The 22,174-nt window shown below is 36.7% G+C and overlaps 2 protein-coding genes across 14 annotated transcripts in view; one reads left to right on the forward strand and one right to left on the reverse strand.

The window, feature by feature from the left end:
* The window catches only part of NF1 (neurofibromin 1), a 298,008-nt gene that overhangs the window by 206,541 nt on the left and 69,293 nt on the right, over positions 1 to 22,174 (forward strand). The window lies entirely within an intron of this gene.
* Positions 16,659 to 19,389, reverse strand: OMG (oligodendrocyte myelin glycoprotein). Its single transcript, XM_004467624.5, has 2 exons — positions 19,209 to 19,389; positions 16,659 to 18,364 (listed from the first exon to the last, which is right to left on the reverse strand). The coding sequence occupies exons 1-2, from the start codon at positions 19,209 to 19,211 to the stop codon at positions 17,036 to 17,038; spliced, it is 1,332 nt and encodes a 443-aa protein (XP_004467681.1). The 5' UTR covers positions 19,212 to 19,389; the 3' UTR covers positions 16,659 to 17,035.

Here is a 22,174-nt window from a genome sequence, read left to right on the forward strand (position 1 = left end):
CAGATAAATCTTTCTCAGTTAATTACATCACTACCTAGCCAAATGGTTCCCCAACATTGTCTTTCTCACTGCTCTTTCTTATTGATCGTAAGCTGCACAGACCTCTTGGTGATGATTATAAAATGTAAAATTCTTAGCTCTCCAGCATTGAAATACTCCCAAACAAAAGCCATTTGCCATTATCTAAGCATTTAAATACCTCCCACCTTTATATCTTTGTGTATGCTCCCCATTTACTCAAAATACTTTCCATCCTCTTTTAGAATTCTGTTTTTCCTTGAAGGTCTAACTCTGATGCCAGCACCTTTTACATGAACCTTCCCTAATTCTACCCTTCAGAATCAATCGTTACTGGACTTCATACTTCTACGGCACCTATCAGAGTCTGTTTTTTTACTTTACATGTATTCTAAATCTTCCTTCCACCATATTCTGGCTCTCTTGTGGTTAGGTATCACCTTTTATTCTTATTTCCCTTACCTGCTAGCACAGTGAGTGCTTATACAGAATAGGACACAAAAAACATTGAAATTCATCAGAAACCCTCCTGTTTGTTTCTCCTTGCCTAAGGACTAATGCTTTTTTTTTTTTTAAGATTTATTTTTATTTCTTTTTCTCCCCTTCCCCCCTTCCCCAGTTGTCTGTTCTCTGTGTCTATTTGCTGCGTGTTCTTTTTGTCCGCTTCTATTATTGTGAGCGGCACAGGAATCTCTGTTTCTTTTTGTAGGGTCATTGTGCTGTGTCAGCTCTCCGTGTATGCGGCGCCATTCCTGGGCAGACTGAACTTTGTTTCACACTGGGCGGCTCTCCTTACAGGGTGCACTCCTTGCATGTGGGACTTCCCTATGCGGGGGACACCCCTGCATGGCGGGATACTCCTTGCGCACATCAGTACTGCACATGGGCCAGCTCCACACGGGTCAAGGAGGCCCGGGGTTTGAACCGTGGACCTCCCATGTGGTAGACGGACGCCCTAACCACTGGGCCAAGTCCACTTCCCAAGGACTAATACTGTTACGGGATTTCATTTAGGTTCTTTGACTATGCTGGAGAAATGAATTTCAAGAGCATGTTGGGTAAGTTAGGCCAGTAATTTATTCAGGTAGAGAGGGAAGATAAATGGGAGAAAATAATAGAAAATAACAGAGCAGGGGTCCCAGGTAGAGAGGAAGGGGGTGAAAAGGGATAAAGAGGGCTGATTTACAAGCTACAATTCCCCATTATAGATTATAAATGCCCGGGTTTACTTGCATGGCCACATAGCAGAGGAAAAATGGCGAGAGTGGTGTGCAGAGGGCAGAAACTGGTCCGGAGGCAAGAGAGCGGAGTGCACGTTTGCTCTGGCCTCACAGTCCGCTTTATAAACTATTAATTATTCCACCCCTTTGCTAATGGCAGGGGAGGGGTTCCAGCTGTTTGCTGTTTTGATTGATCACCCCACCGATCAACCCCCCCAGTGAGGACCCAATGATAAAGTCCTTGGGGAATATCCAGGGCTTTTCCTTACTCCCAGAAGAAGTCTGGATAGCACAGTCTTGGGGGTGGGGGTCTTTCAGCAGCCATCTTGGGGGTTACTCATGTCCACGTGGATTCTCTGCCAGGTTCCAGATCTATCTGTTAATTGCCTATCTTACTAGTCTGCTTCAATACCATTAATGATGTCTCAAATAACAAATGAAATATTTGGCCAGTTGCAGTTTCCTGTCCATCACAAGTATACATTTTCAAGTCATAGGCCTGAGTTTAAGTCCTGTCTCTACTTTCTAACTGCTCTTTTGAGAGGATTTCTTATTTGAATAATGTGGTTCATTTATAGTCTCTTATTTACAATTCTGAAAACCAAGATCCTCTAGAAACCTAAAGTTTTATCAAAAATATTTGGTGGGAAGTGGCTGTGGCTCAATCAGTTGGGCTCCCATCTATCGGAGGCCCTGGGTTCGTGTCCCAGCGTCTCCTTGTGAAGGTAGGCTCACCCAAACACCGTGGAGAGCCGCCGGCCCGCAAGCGCCACGGAGAGCTGACTCAGCGAGGTGATGCAACAAAAAGGGAGACAAGTAAAAAAAACACAGAAGAACGCACAGCAAATGGACAGAGCAGACAGCAAGCAAGCAGGGGCGGGGGGCGGTATGTGTGTAAGTAAATAAATACAGACACACGAATGAACACACAACGAATGGACACAGAGAGCAGACAGCAAGCTTGCCGCGGGGGGGGGGGGGGGGGGGCGGGGATAAAAAAACTTGGTACAATTTATTTGGTGAAAATACTTTATCTGCTTTGCTATGAGGCTTTTGTTAACTTTGTTATTATAGTCTTTATTTATCCCACTTAGTGTGGCTATTCATGTTTCAGAGCAGAATTATTAGTGGGATTGATTTTAGGGTGCTGTCCCTGATGCACTGGGGTGTTATGTAATATGTAATTAAACTAGTATTCAGCCTATTTGTGTTTCTCCACTTCGTTCTTGGACACATCACCATACTAAGCCTAGCACCATTGTTAGGTAGCACCACATGATTCAGTTCTAATCAGTAAAATGTAGGTTCCAAAAATGTATGCCACTTTCAGGTCTGGTCTCTAACTTCTCACTAGTCCTCCACTCTTGTTCTCTTCTCTCAGCATCTGAAATAGAGGGTTCAGTGGGGGGATAGCCAAGGCTTTATAAGATGGTAGACCTACTATAATAGATGACATGATATAAAAAAGGAGTAAGCTGTTGGTTTTTTAAGCCACAGATACTTTAGAGTTGTTTATGACAGAGATTAGTCTATGTAGACTAATAAGACCATGCTGGATATCTTGCCTTTGCCTCTCCAAATCCACTTGCTGTTCTTCTCCACCCTGCTGTGAACCCTGAGAGGCTGACCTGTGTGGGGTAGATCACTAGGCTTCTCTCCTCTCTGGCTTCAATTGGGGAGTACAAGATGGAAACTCGAGGGAAGAGAGTGAGGTCAGGGTATATATTCTCTTGGTTCCCTCTCTGTGAAGTCACTGTGGGCTCGCTGTCCCTCCACAAAGACTTCAGTTTTTGTTAGGCAACCATCTTCACACAGGCGTCTTTGTATCTAGTTTCTAGTAACTGTCCCCTTGCCTCATCCCTTCAGGTTCAATATTTCACTAGCTCTTGTGGTTTTCCTCAAACCTGCCCTCTTTTTTATAAATAATCTCTAATTATCCCAATTTGAGTGTTCACCTGGTTTCCTGCTGGAACCCTAACTGCTACAATTAGTAGATGTACTGTGTTGTCTTCCTAAAATCTGAATAGTTCTTTGTTCAGGAGTACATCTTGCCCTACAAGATTCAGATAAGGTTTTAGATAACAAGTTTGTTTGTTTATTGTAGCCCTTATTGGTAGAAGAATAACAAATAGGGAAGTCGATGTGGCTTAAGCAGTTGGGCTCCCGGCTACCATATGGCTTTGATTCCCGGGGACTCCTGGTGAAGGCATACTGGCCTGCACCGCACAGTGAGCATAAACGGGAGGGGATAAATAAATAAAGTGAAAAAAGAAATCTTAAAAAAAAAAAAAAAAAGGAGTAACAAATACGCCATTAATTTTCTATCTGTGAATCTAAATTTCTCATTTAGAGCCAGAACTTTGGGCCTAGTGAACAATTATAAGAGCAATATCTTTTTTAGCAATTCACATGCTAATTCTTTAAAAACTCTTTGAGATTAATATGGAGAATAGTGGTCTAATTTATAAAGTCACATGAGAGTTCATAAATTTCATACTGCCATATTTTGAGAATTTCAAGTAGTAGTTTTTTGTTGTTTTTTAGAGGCACTAAGGTTTGAACCATAACCTCATACTTGGAAGCAGGTGCTCAACCACTGAGCTACACGTGCTCCCCTCAAGTAGCAGTTTTAATATATTACTCTAGGAACAATTAGGTCCATTTTTCCTTTCTGTAACTTTCTCTTTGGTCTTTTGTGGGTATTTGTCCCATGAAAGGGATGTTGAGCCTTTCTTGAAAGGCAGTTATATAAACACTATGTGGACAATGGAAGCCTTCTTTGCTTTTTAGAAAATTCTGTTGATTATTACAGCTGTGTCTGTGCCCGCTGCACCCGTGTATTATGTATTATGTTCCTTTTAAATATAAAGTTTTGTGGTTTTTTTCCTAACAACGCTTTAAAAATGTAAAAACCATTCTTACCTCACAAGCCATACAAAGATATTGCCCGTGGGCTATAGTTTGCCAACCTTTGGTTTAGGGTATTGCAGTAGTTTCCTAGTTGGGTTACATGCCACCAGTATTTCACTCCATCCTTCCATCTTCCACTTACTGCCAGAGTGATCTTTCTAAAATATGACCATGTCATTTCTAGATGAAACCCTCTGTTAACTCCTTATAGTTGGGAAACGGACTTGGCCCAGTGGTTAGGGCATCCGTCTACCACATGGGAGGGCCGCGGTTCAAACCCCGGGCCTCCTTGACCCGTGTGGAGCTGTCCCATGTGCAGTGCTTATGCGCACTAGGAGTGCCCTGCCATGTAGGGGAGCCCCACGCGCAAGGAGTGCACCCAGCGTGAAAGAAAGTGCAGCCTACCTAAGAATGGCACCACCCACACTGAGAGCTGACACAACAAGGTGACGCAACAGAATGAAACACAGATTCCCATGCCGCTGACAACAACAGAAGCGGACAAAGAAACAAGGCGCAGCAAATAGACACAGAGAACAGACAACCGGGGTAGGGCGGGGAGGGGAGAGAAATAAATAAATCTTTAAAAAAAAAAACTTCTTATAGCTATATTTTCCATATTTGAGCCAGTCACGTGTTACCTTTACCTTTAGGATATTTATCATATCTTCATACCATCTATATTATTATTTACTCAATTTTTATTGACTTTTTTTCTTAAAGGAAATTTTATAAATGGACAATATTAATTGCCATAAAAGAAAACCAGTAAACAAAAGATAAAAGGAAATGTAGAACTATTAAATTCCTGTTTCCTATCCCACCCAACTGTATATGTACCATGCTTCAAAAAACTAGTGGCTTATAAGATAAAACCTTTGTTCCTTAGCATTTCATATGTCTCTTTATTATCTATTATACTGCTCCTATTAACTGTAAGACTGCAGAATCTAAAGCAGAAAATTGAAAGTCATTTTAAGAGACTAACTGCTGGCCCTGTGTTCTGAAAATCTGATGATGATCATCGATATGGTTCCAAGTAAGCCAACATGTACTTCTGAGCTGTCGCCAGGAAAGTGTGTTTGTGATACATTGCTGAGGATGTCTTTGGAGCAGTTGTCAAGTAGAGTATAGGAGCCGGCAAGACCACAAAATCCCCTCCAGAGCTCTTGAATACCAAATGAGTATTCTGTATAGCACCTTCTCTGTAGTGGTAGAAAAACATTTGTCTCAATTGGTCAATTTAAGTTTAATAATGGAAGGCTAGTTAATGATCACAGCTTGAAGTAACATCTTTAGAGGGATGTTCCAGACTTTATACTGTATGCCTCACCTTATGCTTCAGCTACTCTAACCATTTTACCATTGCCCTACTCTGCCATGCCCTGGCATCCTGGCATACATCCATGCCTTTGCATAGGCTTTATCTCTGCCTGAAATGCTCTTTCTTTAACACAGGGCAAATGCCTACTTTTGATTCAAAACCTGTATTGATAATCTGTCCTTTTAAAGTATATGTGTATATATATATAATAGCTTTATTGCAATAATAATTCACATGCTGTAAAATTCACCCCTTTAAAGTGCACAGTTCAATAATTTTTAGTGTAGTCACAGAGTTACCTCAAAAAAAAAAAAAAAACCCTATGTGATTATACCAAATACTGATTGTACATTTTGGGTGAATTGTATGCTTTATTAATATGTATCAATAAAATTGATTTGTCGGAAAAAAGAAAGAAACCCATGCCATTAGTAGTCACACCCTTTCCTCCTTCCTTCCAGCCACTGGTAACCAGTAGTCTACTTTCAGTCTTTATGGATTTACCTATTCCAGACATTTCATATAAATGGAATCATACATTAGGTCTGTTGTGACTGGCTTCTTCTACTTTATATAACATTTTCAAGATTCATGCATGTTGTAGCATGTATCAGAACTTCTTTCCTTTTTATAATCAAATAATATTCCATTATATGAATATACCACATTTTGTTTATCCATTCATCAGTGGATGGATATTTGGGTTGATTCGACTTTTTGGCTATTATGAATAATGTGACTGTATTAGGGTTCTCTTGGGAAACAGAGTCAAGAATCAACAGGAGATATCTATAAATAGAATGAGGTTTTATAAGAGTCTCTCACATGACTGTGGAGATGTGCAAGTCTAGGTACCACAGGCAGGCTGCAAACCAGGGGCTCTGATGAAGGTCCTTGATGAGTTTCCAGAAGATGTTGGCTATCCAAAGACGAGCTAGGAAATTCTCTCTGAATGCTGAAATGACTTCCCCTTTTAAGACATTCAGCTGATTGTATAAAGCATGTCCCATCTCTGACAACAATCTCCCTGGTTGATGTAGATGTAATCAGTCATCTATGCAGTAAACTCACTGGTGACTAAAGCCCAGAAATGTCCTTGTATTACAGTTAGCCCAGTGCTGGCTTGACCAAACAACTAGGCACAATTTCCTGGCTGAGTTGACACGTTAGTCTAACCATCACAGCAGCTATGAATGTTTTTGTGCAGGTTTTTATGTGGACATGTTTTAGATTTTCTTAGCTATATATCTAGAAATAGAATTGTTGGGTCATATGGTTAATTCTATGTTTAACTTTTTGAGTAACTGTCAGACTGTTCCAAAGTTGCTATGCCATTTTATATTACCACCAGCAATATATGTGTCAGTTCAGATTTCTCTACCAACTCACCAGCACTTGTTATTGTCTGTCTTTCTAGGCAAACCTTAATAAATTCCTCCTTAGCCATAGCAAATTCTATATAATTTTTCTGGTCACTTAATGGACTTTTAGCACCTAGTTCTTAAAACAGATGTCTTCATCTGGATAACAGGGAATCTAGCAGAGTGTGTAGCATTTCATAGAATAATGAACCTACCTTTTAATTGCATTTATATAAACATTCAATGATGTGTTAAAGCTAATCATCAATTTTAATTGTAGACATATATGACCATCTACAGATTTGCACATTTGATATAGTAATAGTGATTAGAATTGGAGCTCTGAATTGAGCCAAAAGATTTCCTGAGAGGTTTTGTTTACTGTATACTTGAATTACGGAAGTATAGTGGTCTTGAATGTCAGTGAAACAAGGCTTCGGTTTACTCAAAGATGATGTAGTAATTGATACATACTGAATAATCTGGTGGTTTTATGACTTGACATGTACTACAAAAAAAAAGAAGTTTAGTGGCTATAGTCCATTTGTTGCTATGTAATTGGTTTTTTTAATCAATTATGGTTTAACTCTTCTAAGTATGTAATCCTCTAAAGGAAATAATCCTGAGATATACTTACAAGGTTTGATTATACAAAACAACTTGGAAAAATTCTAAAACAAGCCTCTAAGAATCCATATATCCAAGTGGGTATTGTTCCCTTCAAGAGGGTCGCTGTTGGGAGTGATATACTTTCTTCAAACCATGTTGCCTTTGAGTGCAGCATATTAGGGAAATGATTTTTTAGAGAACTCAAAATCTGAAGCACCTTTTAAAATGTGGTAGGAAAATCTTCATACTTTAAAAGATTTGATAAACAAGATGAAAGATCAAGTTTAGTAATATTTTTTATCTAAAATGAGGTTTTTCTTGTCTAATTTGTAACTACTCTTAATGATATTGAAAAGAGGAGCCCTAAAGATTTTTTTAGTAATGACAGCATCTTTAGAATAGCAAAATAAGGGCACAATGTGAATATTTTGAAGAGGATTACAGAAATTTAGATATATCATCTGTGACATTTAGTCTAAAATTAAAATCAATTTATAGTCAGTGCATTGCTAATGTATGAAGATATTTTACTGGTTTTAGGTGACACATTGGTTTTATTTTTTTTAAAGATTTATTTTTTTATTTCTCCCCACCCCTTCGTTGTTTGCACTTTCTATGTCTGTTCATCTTGCTTGTTTCTTTAGGAAGCACCAGGAACCGAACCAGGGACAGACCTCTGATATGGGAGGAAGGTGCCTAATTGCTTGAGCCACCTCAATTCCCTGCTTTGCTGTGTCTCTCATTGTGTTTTTCTTCTTGTGTCTCTTGCTGTGTCATCTTGTTGCTTCAGCTTGCCGTGCCTGCCTATTGCATCAGCTTGCTGTCTTGTTTGTTCTCTTTTTAGGAGGACTGGGAACCTCTACTCCCTGCTTTGTTGTGTCTCTCATTATGTTTCTCTTCTTGTGTATCTTATTGCGTCAGCTTGCTATGCCTGCTCATTGTGCCAGCTTGCTGTCTTCTTTAGGAGGCACTAGGAACCGAACCAGGGACCTCCCATGTGATAGGCTGAAGCTCAGTTGCTTGAGCCATTTTCACTTCCCACACGTTGGTTTTTTTATTTTTTTTTTTGTTTTTTAAGATTTATTTTTTATTTCTCCCTCCCCCCCCCATCCATTTGTCTACTCTCTGTGTCCATTTGCTGTGTGTTCTTCTGTGTCCACTTGTATTCTTGTCAGTGGCACTGGGAATCTGTGTCTCTCTTGCGTCATCTTGCTGTGTCAGCTTTCTGTGTGTGTGGCACCACAGCAGCTGCACTTTTTTTGTGCTGGGCGGCTTTCCTTACGGGGCGCACTCCTTGCGTGTGGAGCTCCCCTACATGGGGGACACCCCTGTGTGGCATGGCATTCCTTGCATGCATCAGCACTGCACATGGGCCAGCTTATTACACAGGTCAGGAGGCCCTGGGTTTGAACCCTGGACCTCCCATGTGGTAGGCGGATGCTCTATCTGCGGAGCCAAATCCACTTTCCCCACACATTGGTTTTTGATTGATTTTGATATGTTTAAAAGAGACTTTAGCTTTTACAGAATGTCTCTGAGTTCATATTTGATCCCCTGCAACTTTGTCATAGAATTTAGAGTCAGAACAAGAGACTCATAATATTTCATCCATGCATGCTTTGTTAAAGCAAGGAAGAATGCATGTGACCAACGTGGAAAAACCATACCATGAGGACGTATTAAAGCCTATAAATAAATGACATTGTTTTTCACCTGTTATTTGTTTTGTTTTTTGTGGTGTTTTTTTGGTTATTTGTAGTTGGTATGAGGAAATATAGCTGAGTGTCCAACATCTGAGAGATAGAGCTGGTAAATGAATGTGGCTATGTGCCAGTTACTCATATACTCCATAAGTATCTCAGAAATAATAGTGGTCGCTGAGGCTTTGTTTGGCAAATGAGGACCTTTCCAGTGGTTATTGTGGTATATGGCATCCTTGTTTTTCCTTACTGCTGTTTTGTTTGTTTCTCAATGAAAGGCCATTCAATCTTAGTTTATTTTCTACTGAGGCAATCATTTGACAGACATTTGAACTCCCTCAGCCTTCCAGAGTGTTTAGTTTATTTGTTTGAACTGTGACTATGGGCAACAAAATAACACGAATTAAAAAACTATATTCCCTGATGTTTAGCCTTTCATCAGATTTATTTATTGATCCTTGGCCATGTGATACCTGTTTGGAATATTCAGATATCTAATTTTTACTGCTAAATCCTATTTTTCATGGGATAAATAACCTTATTAGCTAATTATTTGAAGAATATCTCAAGAGGGCAGATACTTGAGGATTTATGTGGCATGAGTTCAGTCATTTCCCCTTCTGATCTATTTAATTAATTACCAAAGAATTTCTTACAACAGGAGCAGTAGTAACCTTAAAATATTTAAGTAGCACCTATAAAGTGCTTTAATAACATGTGATTTAATCCAGTTCTTAAAACAGTCTCATGGGGTACTTGTTATTAACTGTATTTTTACCATAGGACACATTTATTAACTTGTCCAAGATAACAATACAGTCTGTAGGTGACAAAACCTTATCTCATTTCTTTCTGTTAAACCACAGTGTGTTCTAAATGGAATTATTTTGATCAGACAAGAACCAGTTTTGCTCTTTTTGTTGCGTGTGTTTTTTTTTAATTTCTGTGCTTTGACCTCATCCATAACTTCAACAAATTTAGAATAGCAGACCAGGATTTGCAGAGAAAGATTAATGGATGAATTGAGTATATGTCTCAGTTGGTTCTTAAATTGTTTAATGGAGTTAGGGCTGTTGAACCAAAATGACATTAAAAATCGAGCTTCTTAAAGACCTCAGTTTGCATCACAGTTTTCAAAGTGAGAAGCAAATGAAACTGCTTAACACATTATTAACATGTACAGGGTGGCATTAGTTTCTGTTTCTCTGACTTAGTTCTCTTGAGCAGAACTGTACACAGTACCAGAACTAACCTTTCTCTGAAATTTTTCCAAAGTTAACCCCTCACTACCAAGAAGTAGTTTCTTTTTCTTTTCTTTTTTTTTTTTTTTTTTTTTTTTGAGGTACCAGGACTAGGGAATGAACCTGGGACCTTGTATGTAGAAGGCTGGTGCTCAACCACTGAGCCACACTGACTCCCCTGAGTTGGTTTTTCATTTGTCTGCTCTTTGTTTGTGTGGCTTTTTTTAGGAGACACCAGAAACCAAACCTGGGACCTCCCATGTGGTCAGTCATCTAGCCACTCTAGCTACATTTGGTCCCCTCAAGAACTGATTTCTTAAATGACAACTAGCAGCCTAGCCAAATCCCCCTTCATTCTTGTACTTTCCTTTGATCTCTCTTTTTTTTCCTCTGGACTATGAAGCTGTGACTGAATGAAAGAAACTTAGACTCCAGAATAAGGCCAGTAGAAGTTTGACTTTGTCTTTTTACTGGGGTCATTATCAGCCTACCAATTACATCTCTGATCCGTTATTGGTTCTTTTATTTATAAATTCGGTAAGGATGGCTAAACAAACTTCTAGGAAGAAGTGATATCTAAGCTTAAATCAGAGGGCTAAGTAAGGATTTGCCAGGGAAAGAAGAGGAGTGTACCAGAAAGGACATTCTGCATCTGTGAAAGCCTGGTGTCAAAAAGGAGCATGGTAAATTAGACAGAAAGGTATTTCATTCATTTGAACTACAGAATATGATGGAGCTGGAAAGTTTTCATAATACTATAAGGGAAGCAACAGCCACATCAGACAGTATTATAATATTACATATATTGAGTTTGCACTTTATTCTAATACCTGGGGAATTACTGAACTTTTTTTTTCTCTTAGATCCCTTGCATCTTTCAAGGACAAGGCAGATAATAAAATATATTTGGTATATGGTATTAGAATTTTAGTATATTTCTTTTTGTTGTTTTTATGCATAGTTCCATAGCATGAATGTGTAGCTCCTGTAATTTTTGCTTATCTTTCTAATAGTTGCATTTTCCCACATTTCAAACTTTTAAAAAACTCTATAAATATTTTTTATTATTTTCCTTCCAAACATTTATTTATTTATTTTTCATGTTCTTGGGTTTTTTTTTAATTTAATGAACACAAATATTAATGGTCACTTAATATTCTGATCAGTAGTTCATCATTTACTTACCCAGTTTACTAGTGGTGAATATTTAGTATTGTTTCCATTTTTCTCAGTGTTAGAAAGAATGCTGAAATTTACCTGGAATTAATAGGTTAAAGGTTAAAATATTTTAAGTTATTGATGATTGCCAAGTTGCTGTCCAAAAGAGTTGTACCAATATGTGAATGTAGCCATTTCACTCTATCTTCCTCATTGTCGATTACTTTTAAGAAAAGCTGGTTTGCTGATTTAATAGTGAGAAATGGTATCACTATTTCTTTTTCTTTTTCTTTTTAAGATTATTTATTTATTTCTCTCCCCTCCCCAACCCTCACCCCCGGTTGTCTGTTTTCTGTATCTATTTGCTGCGTCTTCTTTGCTTCTGTTGTTGTCAGCAGCATGGGAATCTGTGTTTCTTTTTGTTGCGTCATCTTGTTGTGTCAGCTCTCCGTGTGTGCGGCACCATTCCTGGGCAGGCTGCACTTTCTTTTGCGCTGGGCGTCTCTCCCTACGAGGCGCACTCCTTGCACGTGGGGCTCCCCTACGCGGGGGACACCCCGCATGGCAGGACACTCCTTGCGCTCATCAGCACTGCGCATGGGCCAGCTGCACACGAGTCAAGGAGGCTTGGGGTTTGAACCGTGGCCCTCCCATGTGGTAGACGGACTGTCCAAACCACTGGGCCAAGTCCGCCACCCCACTATTTCTTTTTGTATTTCAACAGAAGTAAATACTTGGCCTTATTTCTATATATTTACTTATCACCATTTTTCCTATCTTATAAAATTTTGTTTGTGCCCTGTGTTTTTCTTGTCAATTTTATGAGCTCCTGATTAAAATCTTCTTTATTGTATTCTCTTTGAATATTTTTATCAGGTTAGTTGTTTTCAGCATAAAGAAATTTGGAATTTGTATAGACAAATGTATTGGTGATTTCTTTGTGATTTTTCTTCTAATATTAAAAAAAAACTTTCTGCCCCAGAGATTTAGAAATATTTTTAAATTATTTTACTTACTTAAATAAAATGTATTTCATATTATTTTATTTATTGTCGGCATATCACATGAAGTATTAAATTGACCATTTTCCAATTTTCCCAGAACTATTCATTTTTGAATCTTTCCCTTTTGATTTGTAATTTGTTCCTTCTAAAACTAACAATGTTTACAAACTTAATATTGGTAGGCCCTGTTTTAAGCACTTTACCCATTTATCTCATTTCCCCCTCACAACAACTATTAGGAAATGAAGGCACAGGGAACCAGATTGTTCAAGATTACACAGCTAATGAGCAGAGCTTTGTCATATATTGAGTTTTACAATGCACTCTAACTGTGGTATCATTTGTTTTGTTTTGTTTTTTATTCTTAAGATTTTTATGCTACTACCATTCTGTCTTAATTATTTTAGATGATGTAATGTTTCCTTCTCAACCAAGGCTAGGATACCTCTAATTTCTTTTTTTTTATCTTGCCTGTTTATTTTTCCAAGTGAACTTTAATATTTTATGTCACTTTCCAAAAAGAATCTCATTGAAATGTTTATCAGATTTAGGGTATTCCATATTTAAATTGAAAATAATCACTTCTTTATAACATCCAATCAAGGTGTGTCTCCTGTACTTAGCTTAGTGCCTGATACATTCCAGGTGCTGAATAAATACTTCTGAATGAGCAAATGAATGAATGAATGAATGAAGAGACCTTCATTTAACCTTTCCATCAAGTCCTGGTTTATACTTCTCATTAATGTATTTTAGCTTTTCCCCTTTTGGTCTTGTGTATGTCATGTGAATGTTATTTCTTAGCATTGTATATTTTGAGTGGTTGCTGTTGTGAATGATATCTTTCCCCCTCATTTTCTAATTATTTGTTAGTAGTATATAAGAAAGCCATTGATGTTTCAATATTTAATTTGCTAGTTATTTAAAGTTAGTTCTTCTGACCATGTTCCTGAGGAATCCTTCGGATAGACATTTATTTCACCTGTTAATATTTTTTTTTCCCTATAATTTTATTTGTTGTTTCTGTTTCTCATTGTGGAACTTCCCAAATAATGTTAACAAGATTGGTGATCTTGGACAGCCATCCTTGTTGTGGTTCTGATTTTAATAGAAATATAACTTCTCACTGTTAAGTATGATGTTGGATGTTGGTTTTAAATACATGATATCATTCCTTACCTAGTTCTTAAAATATATTTTTAAGGAGTAATCTTATAAAAGATTTCAGGTCAACTTTTGTCTGACATTTTTGGTGTCAGTTCAAGGGATTTGCTATTGCTTCAGAGCATTATTATGTAAGATTATTGAAGCACATTTATTTGTTATCTTTTAATTTAGCCATCAAGGACAACTCATTCTGTTGTGATTAAGCTGTTTTTCTGACTTTCTTCTGGGTTCCTAGTCAACTAACATCTGGAGGATAGAGGAGCAAGGACTCAAGCAAACACATCCTTAAATTCCCTTGCTCTTCTTAGAGTAGAGGGCTTGGATGTTCCCATACATGGGAATTTCTCGTAGCATTGGGCTTGGATGTACAGCTGTTATAATAATAAATCTAACAACAACAGTAGCAGCATTTACTGCACATAGGAATGTGCATGGACAAAGACACTGTGATTGGGCTTTATGCAAATTTTGTTATTTAATCCTCAGGGGAAAAAATGCTATGTGATATATTCTGCTATGCCATTCTGTATATAAAGAAACTGTAATTTAAAGCAGTGAAATAACTTGCCCAGGTTGTACAACTTAGAAGTGGTAGAGGCAAGGATTTAGGCCTAGATCCTCTGGCCCCAGAGCTCACACTCTTCACCACTATTCTTCTGTGCTTCATTGCATTTGCTTTTGTGTTTCTGCCCTTATTGGGATCCTCCTGACTGGTATCATTTTCACCAAGAAACAAATGTTACTTGTAAAATAGAACCAAGCCTAGAGATATGGGAAGGGGAGATATATTTTTAAAAAATAATAAAATAATTACTGTCCTCTCTTCTGAGACTTCATAAGCAACTATTGATTGCTACTTTTCTGAAATAAGTAGACTGATTTGACTGTGATGTTAAAAATCATTGTAATTATAAATTACATCTGCAGTCACGTTAATTCTCTTGCAGGTTGCTCATTCATTGACCATCTTACTTTAGAAACATAGGAACTCTTTTTTTTTTTTTTTTTAATTAAATCTGCACCATACCCTAAACATTCACTCAGAAACAAAGTATGCCTATCACTGTGTGCCAAACACACTCCTTTTTTATTCACCAGGACACCCTCATTAAATAACATAGTGTTTAAGCTACTTCTGATGAATTTGATAGAGAGATGGACTAATATATTCTGAAATGTTTGTGGAGCCTGTAATACAATATACTTGTCTTAGTGGCAAATAATGAGCCCTCCTCCATTAACAATGATAAGAACACAATTTCCTCAGAAGGACCTATTATCTGATTAGATTAAGGTAAATAATACTTCTTTCTGAGGACTTAGAATCTGAGAAGTTGATATAGCTTGTCTTATAAATTTACTGAATTTTTCTTCTGTGTTTTGCAGACATGTCAGGATAATCCATAGGTGCTGCTAATGCCATAAGCCATAACTTCACTTTCTTGTCATTTTTCCTCATAGGATTTCTAAGACAACATTGAATTTTTGGTACCCTCAAAGTGAAACCTACTTTCTGTGGAACTCAGGATATATGTTTGCTTGTTTGTTTTTTAAATGAAAGTGTGAAGGGATGGTAGAATAGGGAATATCTAAGCAAATAACCTCTGCTGTGGGTGGTGAAGGTACTAAAGTAGTGATTGGAAGGGAGTGGGAATAGCTTACCCATTCAGAGATGGAATACATTTTAAAATCATTTAGGTAACTTTTTCAAATAACCTTTTTTCTTCATGGTGAAATTCTCTGACAATAGTGAGCCAGTTTGGTTTCCTAGGATAGAAAAATATTCCAGAGCCACTGTACTAAATAGCATAAGGGGTAAGAGTTTCATCAAAGCGTAATTGTAATTTTTCCATAAGCCTGGTCCTTAAAAAGAAAAAAAAAAAGAGCATGTTAGAGAGTTGTTACTTTTCTCTCTCTCTGAATAGAAATGTTCCCAAACATGGAAAATAAAGGTGTATTATTAATTTTTAAATTTCCTAAGAAGGAGCATATAAAATTTCTTTCTGTACTCTTCCCAACTCTAGGAATGTTTGAAATTAGATTCTTTTATGTTTCACAAACTAAATACTTCATTTTAATCTAGCCATTTTTCATGCTTCTATTTCTGACTCTTGGCTGTTACTGATGTTTGTCACAGATTCACAAGTACCTCATTTTTATGTTTGTAGAAAATTCTCAATAATTTTCTAGTTGGAGTCCCAGTACCATTATATTTGGAGTGTCAAAATCTGTCCCATGCCCAGCCCTAGCCCTGCTGCTGCTCTATTGGATTCATCACCTGCTTGTAGCACCAAGTGAATCTTATCCCTCCCTTGCCTTCTCTTTTTCCTCTCCTAGTCCTTCTATCAATACTGCTAGTGTTTGTGAGACCCCACAATTTTATTGTTATACGAATCCCATTTTAAAGTCAAGTCAAATTCTAACCACTGATATACAAAAGATAATTTTCCCTCCCTACACATAGACTTTTAACATTATTAATATTTAAATTTTTCATTAATTGATGATCTGTTAAATACGTACTAAAATGGTTCTTTTACAGTTCTTTAAAAGAATACTTTCATTATATTGTGTTTTCTTATACTTTTTTAAATGCAAAAGCAAAGCCATTAAACTTTCCTTATTAAAATGCAAAGCTTAGAGTCCTCTAGCTTTTTGAAGCGCCTTTGTCCATTATATAATCTGTAAAGTAGCCAGAGTTCCTTAGAAGCAGGACATCATTTAGATTTAAAACAATTATGGCTTGTGTGCAAAATAATGATGTGGCATAACCATTCATTGGGTGGCAACCACGGTTTTACTTTAATGGCAAAATCCTTGAATGCTTCCAACATTTCATCCGCCTTAAAGACTTTACCAACAAGGTACTCTAGAACAAAAATGGATAGGTCATTTTGATTCTACTAAGTAGATTAAATTGGTATGACCAGAAAACCAATCACACAGTTATTAGGATAGACCTTTTATTTTTTTCCCCAGTTGTTTGACAGTGTAAACATACATAAAATACATATTAAAGTTTAGATGCTTTATATTTTCTGCAATAAATTGAGACCTTAAAAAGAAAGCATTTCATTAAAAAAAAAAAAAAGGGAAACTCATTAGTTTTACTTAAGACAGTAAAATAGCAGCAAGTACCAAGACATTGTGCACTTTGTTTTTATTTAAGACAAGTTACTTCATTTATATCAGAGTCAGAAATGTAAGTAAGACTGGCTTTCTTGAATATTTAAGATAGTTTGAATCACTGGTTAGATAGGGGCATATTTTCCCAACTATACATCAGAGAGGAGTTCTTTCATTAGTTTCAGAAATGCAGCCCCTCAGCCAACCAGCATGACCATAAAATTGAGCATTAAGAGAAATGAAGTATTTACTTTCCAGACACTTGCCGCAGAAGGTAAGTGAGTCTTTGCATTTGTGGTTGTCTCTTCCTTACGTAAGGTAAGGGTTGTGCTTTGTTGAGGCATTTCTGAAAAATTATTTGGCATGCCACTTGTGATACTTAGGGTCATGGGTGTTGGGGATGATTGTGTTGAGCTAGTGAGGCTTGTATTTGTAGCCATTCCATCTTGGAGGTGAATAGTTAGAGTTGCAGCTGCTGCTTCATGTGAATTAATCGTTTCTGTGGATGCATCTTCTGGATAGGGCATGAAAGCCTTATCACTGCTAGTCAAGTCGATGTCTTTGCTTAGAGTGGCACCAAACGTTGTTTCCTTTGTTAGATATTGCTTGGGTATTCTGGTCACTTTGGGTTGAGTTACCATACTCAGAGAGTTAATGGTGTCCACTGTCTGCATCCCACTAACAGTGAACAGGCCTGAAGTAACTCCAGCAGGTGTGGGATATATGTAATGTTCCTTCAAAGATGATATTTGGTTAGTACAGGGGGTCCCTATTACATGGGCTTTTGTTTCCATCATCCACTTTAATAAGTAAGTAATATTTTGTCTGTGGTCACATGACCACCTATTATTGTAAAGGGTTATCTCTTGCACCTGAAAGAGTTGGTCAAAAGCTTGATCTGGAATGAATGTGAATTTATTGTTGTGCAGGTAAAGATGTGTAAGATTTGGCAGGTTTATTAGTGTTCCTGGAAGGATTTGTGTCAAGGAATTGTTGGACAGGTCCACGATATGTAGTTTGGAGGGCATGTTGGTTGGAACAGTCCAAAGTTTGTTACCGCTGAGGTTGAGAACCTCAAGACTTCTTAATGTATTTTTAATGAGAACAACTTTTTCCAGCATGTTCTTAGAAACATCCAGATATTTAAGGTTCCACTGATAAGCGGTATCAGATTTGTCAAGAAGTTTAATGTTGTTGTTAGCAGCAGACATGTTCCAGAGTGACCGGGGTAACTGAGCAGGCAGCCTTTCAAGCCTGTTATTTGAAATGTCCAGGGTCCTCAGATTGGTATATTGGGTTAACTGGTTATGCAGATCAGTAAAGTGGTTATAAGACAGGTTTAAATATGTAATATTCTCTTGCAGTCCAGATGGTAATGTAGTCAAGTTTCTGCCTGAACAGTCCACATGCCTGTGCCTTTCTGTGCATATACATTGAAGAGGACAAATGCATAAAATACCAGGCGTGAGAGACAGAAGGATGAACAGGCAGGGAGACATTTTCAATATCTGATATTCCATCAAAGCCTGGAAATAAACAGATACATCCTTCTTTTAATATGCAAATACAATTTAAGCATCTGCATAGGTCGATTAGCATTAGGCAAGATTTTCAATAAACCTCTTGTTGAGTCCTTTTATAATTGTTCCAGTGATTAAACTAACAAAGCTCCCCTTCATTTATAGTCCAAATGCTTAATCCTTCAATTGGGGCTATGTAGTAGAGAGAGACTCTGTCCTCTCTCTCTCCTGCATTTTTCCCTTTTTTTCCTCCCTCTTTTTTAACTACAGTCTTTCTTATTCATCATCCCAGTTTCTTAATATTATAAAATGGCATTCTATGCAAATAAAGAGTCAGAATCTTAAGCTATTACTATTTTCGATTATATCCTTTCTTACTCAGATGGGAAAAAATGGCTGTCGTGTCTCTGTTTTTAGTATGTTGCTTTTTTTTTTAAATCTTTACAGTAATGTAACAGTCCATGTGTGCATGTAGGGTGAAATTTTATTTAGATATTAAAGCAATACTTTGAAATTTCATCTTTGTCTTTTTAGGATAAATATATCCTTATAAAACATTTTAAGGCATTTGAAAAATCCAGACCATCACCATACCTTTAAACCTCACATTTTACAACGTGATGTTTTCCTGTATATTCCAGTGCTGATTCTAAAGGAAAACCATGTGTATATTTACAAAGTGAATGAATCTTAAAAAGAAATCCCTCAACTCACACTGCAGCAAATTTCTGGTGCATGCATTTGCTATTGAGTATATTTTCAATCCTAATGGTGACTTTTTCTTAAAAAAAAAAAAGAAAGAAAAAAAATTCTGAAGTAGGTCTTTTACTGATTTTAAAGAACAGCTTACCATAGTGTCGTCTTCAACATCAGCATCTCATTTCTCCGACAAACTTAAGCTTAAAGGTCGCCTTGTTCTGGAGAGTAGAAATCGTTTCTGGCTGTGGGCTTTGCTTGCCTGCTCAACTGCATTGTGTTGCTGTGAGCTGAAGCTCTGCAACCACCTGATCAGTACCACATAGGAGGACTGCAGAGCTGTCATTGGTGCTGACTCAAATTTATTGCAAGGGGTGCACACGCAACAAAACGGACAATTTTTTTTTTAATTTTTCAGCATTGAATGTAACTATGTATCTCAAATTTGCTGTAGGTGAAATACTTCATGCACATTAGACCTGGCCTTTAACTCATTTCTGTGTATTTGTCTGAGCATGTGTTTCACATTTTAACATTTGCCTCATTAAGAATTTTTGGTTCTTTTTAATTCCTTTATTCTTTTAATATGTTGAAAATGAATTTGACCTTCATCATGGATGGTTTTCCAAGATACTAGGTTAATTATTTGTAATGCCTGCCTTTTTATGTTCTTTTCTAAGATGTTAGCATGTCACTTTTTAAAATATCATAATACAGTTTGATTTTTATGTACTCTCCCCACAGGGTGATTATTAGGTTTAATCATCTTTTCAAATTTATCAACCACTTAAATGTTTCATCTTCCTTTTAGGAGGTACAGATGATCATTTTGTCATCTTTCTGTTACAAAGGATAGTTTGACCCAGGCTATGCACAAGCTCGGGTACATTTAAAAGTAGTTTTTATCAGTTCATATGGTATAATAAACACTTTTTTTCATGTCTCTTGAGCTAAGGATTTTTTTCCCATGAAACTTATTTTGGACGGTGAGTGGGTATGAGTGTTCTTCAACATTTTTGGTACTATGTCAATTACCATTTGATTTTTTAAAAACTTTTTATTTTGGAATAATTTCAGACTAACTGGACAGTTATAAAAATAATACAAAACCAACACAGGGAATTCCAATATACTCCCTACCAGATTCCCAGATTTACTAACTTGTAACATTTTGGCCTATTCCTTCTCCGCCCCGCTTTTCCCCTCATCCCTCTCCCTCTATTATCCATCATCTATTTTCTTAATAATTGAGAGTTGCTCCTTGAAGACTAAATACTTGACCATTTGATTTTGTTTTAGAAGTAACAGCATCAATTTTGGGTGATTTCTTCAGTGTTTCACATTTTATCTTTCTCAGGAAGCAATTTATGGTTTTAACATCACATAAAATAATGTCAAAAGGAAAACTTTGGTCATAAGTTTTATTTAAATTGAGATTTATATCTTCTACTCTACCCTTTAATGGATTGATTGTATAAATAATTGTTAAAACTCAAATCTATAAATTTCCAATTTATCGTAGAAAAGAAAGCAAAAATGTTATGGTATTTTTACTATCAAATTCTTAGCATTTAAAAGCCAGCAATTGGCACATTATGTGTAGGGACCCTTTAAACCTGAGACACAAATCCCTTTGTTTTTCTCTAAATTACATATACCATTATTTGAATTTTTCTTAGAAAAGAAACTTTACTCCAGGAGTCACCTTTTATATACAATTAATGTTCCTTGGACAATTATCTACATTTTGAAAGTCTGCTATATTATTAGGTACTTTATTCCCACTTTACCTTGAGGGTTTAGCCTTGGGCTCTTAATAAGAGTCTTTCTATGGATTTCAGCCAGTCATCAATCATAGTGCTGAAAAGTAATGTTAAAAAATACTACATTCGATAATATTGTCCCTTTGTGGAAATAAGGAATGATTGACACTTTGATTTCCTATATCAGCTACTGTATACCCTGTATACTTCAAGGGATGTGACAGGATCAATTTACTGAACACCTAATCTGTTAATTTCAGAAAGCCTCACATCAGTGTGGGTATAGTTTTCCAGTTCCATTACACTTACCAATACTTTTGTTTAAAAGAAAGGATGTGTTATTTCATCAATTAATGGATTCAAATGATTTTAGGTCCAAGCTGTATCATCAGGATTTGACTCTGCTGCATGTAACAGATAATTCCTATATAGTAGTGGCAGTATTTCTCTATTCAAGTATGAGGACATACCAGTTTGCTTCCCATTATTCAAAAATTATTTTTAAATTCTCAGAAAAGGAGGGAACATTTTTAATATATTTGGATTTTAACAATCTGTCCTTATACTTTTGTAAATTCTCATGAAATAAAATAATAGTATGTTTTTACTTCAAAAAAGAACAGTGGTTTTTATAAGTCTAAGTGTTTGTAACAACTTATTTTAGATATTATTCAAAATTTACGTCTTTCTCTTTGTCTGTAAAGTAAGAAATTAGAGCTATTTGAGCAACTGTTATAATCTAGACTAAGCAGTAAATTAAGTTACATATTCCTTTGTGATGCACATGGTCCTAGGATATATATTACCCCGACATTGTGAAAGATATAGCAAACTACCTGCCAGGAACAGCTATACCATGTTCATCAACAGTTTGGAGACCTGACCAGTTTTACCTTTATTTTTTAAGTTGATAACATTTATTCTACTTATTTACAGGCAGAAAGTATTATTTTGTCCAATTTTGGTAATATAATTGGCACTTCAGACTGAATCTCTTGCTGAAAACAACTAAGAGTACTGAACAAAACCTTTCTAAAGGCATGGAAAAACTGACAAGATTGTGGTTATCAGATCAAAATCCCAGCAATTAGTCCCTTCTCTAGCCCCCATCCTGCTTTTTCCCATGCTGCCACTAGCTTGTTGCCAAAGCTGAGTCAGTTGTTCTACAGAATGTCCCTTATTGTGAATTTGTCTGTTTGCTTCCTTGTGAAATTAATTTATTCTATTCTCCATAATTCCTATAAAGAGTTCCTAACAGCATTAAATAATTGCTTACTTGCATCATCCCATAATAGTTTCAAGGTAATACTATTATTAGACAAACAATTATAATACAGAGTACTGAATAAAGTTTAAG

This window comes from Dasypus novemcinctus, chromosome 21 (genome assembly GCF_030445035.2).
Source record: "Dasypus novemcinctus isolate mDasNov1 chromosome 21, mDasNov1.1.hap2, whole genome shotgun sequence".
NCBI classification, from domain to species: Eukaryota; Metazoa; Chordata; class Mammalia; order Cingulata; family Dasypodidae; genus Dasypus; species Dasypus novemcinctus.